The sequence below is a fragment of the Arachis ipaensis genome, chromosome B02, assembly GCF_000816755.2.
Source record: "Arachis ipaensis cultivar K30076 chromosome B02, Araip1.1, whole genome shotgun sequence".
Taxonomy (NCBI): domain Eukaryota; kingdom Viridiplantae; phylum Streptophyta; class Magnoliopsida; order Fabales; family Fabaceae; genus Arachis; species Arachis ipaensis.
In genome coordinates, this window is record NC_029786.2 from 22,684,927 (window position 1) to 22,685,926 (window position 1,000).

Consider the following 1,000-nt stretch of genomic DNA (forward strand, 5'->3'; position numbering starts at 1 on the left):
CTATATTTAACTCCTTGAAAAAACCTCAATGTTTGACTAAGCATTGTTGTGATTGAAAAGTTCAAAAATTTTCTTAGTCCACCCTTTCCTTTTTCACTTAGAATCAATATAATATGCAAAAAGGGTGCCTAAGTTTTACTTAAAACATGATTTCTAATCACAACCGCAAATTAAAAACAAAGATAAACAAAATATATAAAGAAGAATCCACTAAAAGTACGGAATCTATCATCCAAAAGATCTAAAAATATCCAAAAGCATCCAATAATATCTAGAAGCATCAAAATGTCTAAAATCCAAAATAAGCAATAAAAGTATCCCAAGCAAACTAGAAATGCAAATGCATCAAAATATATACAAGGATGTGCAAAATGAGATAACTAGGCCGAAAAAAAGTTCACCGGTTCCCAAATAATGCTACCGGTGCCCTCCCCACACTTAAAATTAAGCATCGTCCTCGATGCTAAACCGGAGGATCAGTGGGAGGTACAACGATAGGCTCTGGCTCTGACTGTGGCTGTGGGACCGGCTGAGTCTCCTGTGTCTGAGGTGGTGCCTCCATGTGCGCTGGCTCTGCAGTGTCAGGGGCATCCTGCTGAGCTGGTGCCTCCGCGTCCTCCTCCTGATGATCCTGCTCATCGGAGGCCGGAGAATCGGGAAGCGGAGGTAGCTCAGCGCCTAGAGAGATAAGTGCCTGGTCCATCCGATCCAAGCGGCGTCTGACATGGTGTCGCTCTCGCTCTAAGAACCGGAAGAGACGCTGGACCAGGAGATAGGTAGGCTCAGGTGCTGCTGGAGGGTCTGTAGATGGTGGAGGAGCTGCGGCTGTAGAAGAGGATGGGCCAGCTGCAGGGGCTGGTGGTGAAGGTGTCCCTATGACAGCCCTAGCCCGAGAGCGGCGGCTAGCAGGTGGCTTCTCGTGCACCCAAACACCCCAGGGGATAGTAATCTCCCTGTCATCTGCATCAGCTGGTGGTGGTCGCACATCATCATCTGACCA

General features: G+C 47.1%; 1 protein-coding gene across 1 annotated transcript in view; it reads right to left on the minus strand.

Annotated features, from left to right (window-relative positions):
• LOC107627035 (proline-rich receptor-like protein kinase PERK9) overlaps positions 464–1,000 on the minus strand; it is a 27,602-nt gene continuing 27,065 nt past the window's right edge. Inside the window, exon 4 of the mRNA XM_016329915.1 lies at positions 464–993. Within this exon, the coding sequence (XP_016185401.1) occupies positions 464–993 (530 nt within the window). The remainder of the gene's footprint in view (positions 994–1,000) is intronic.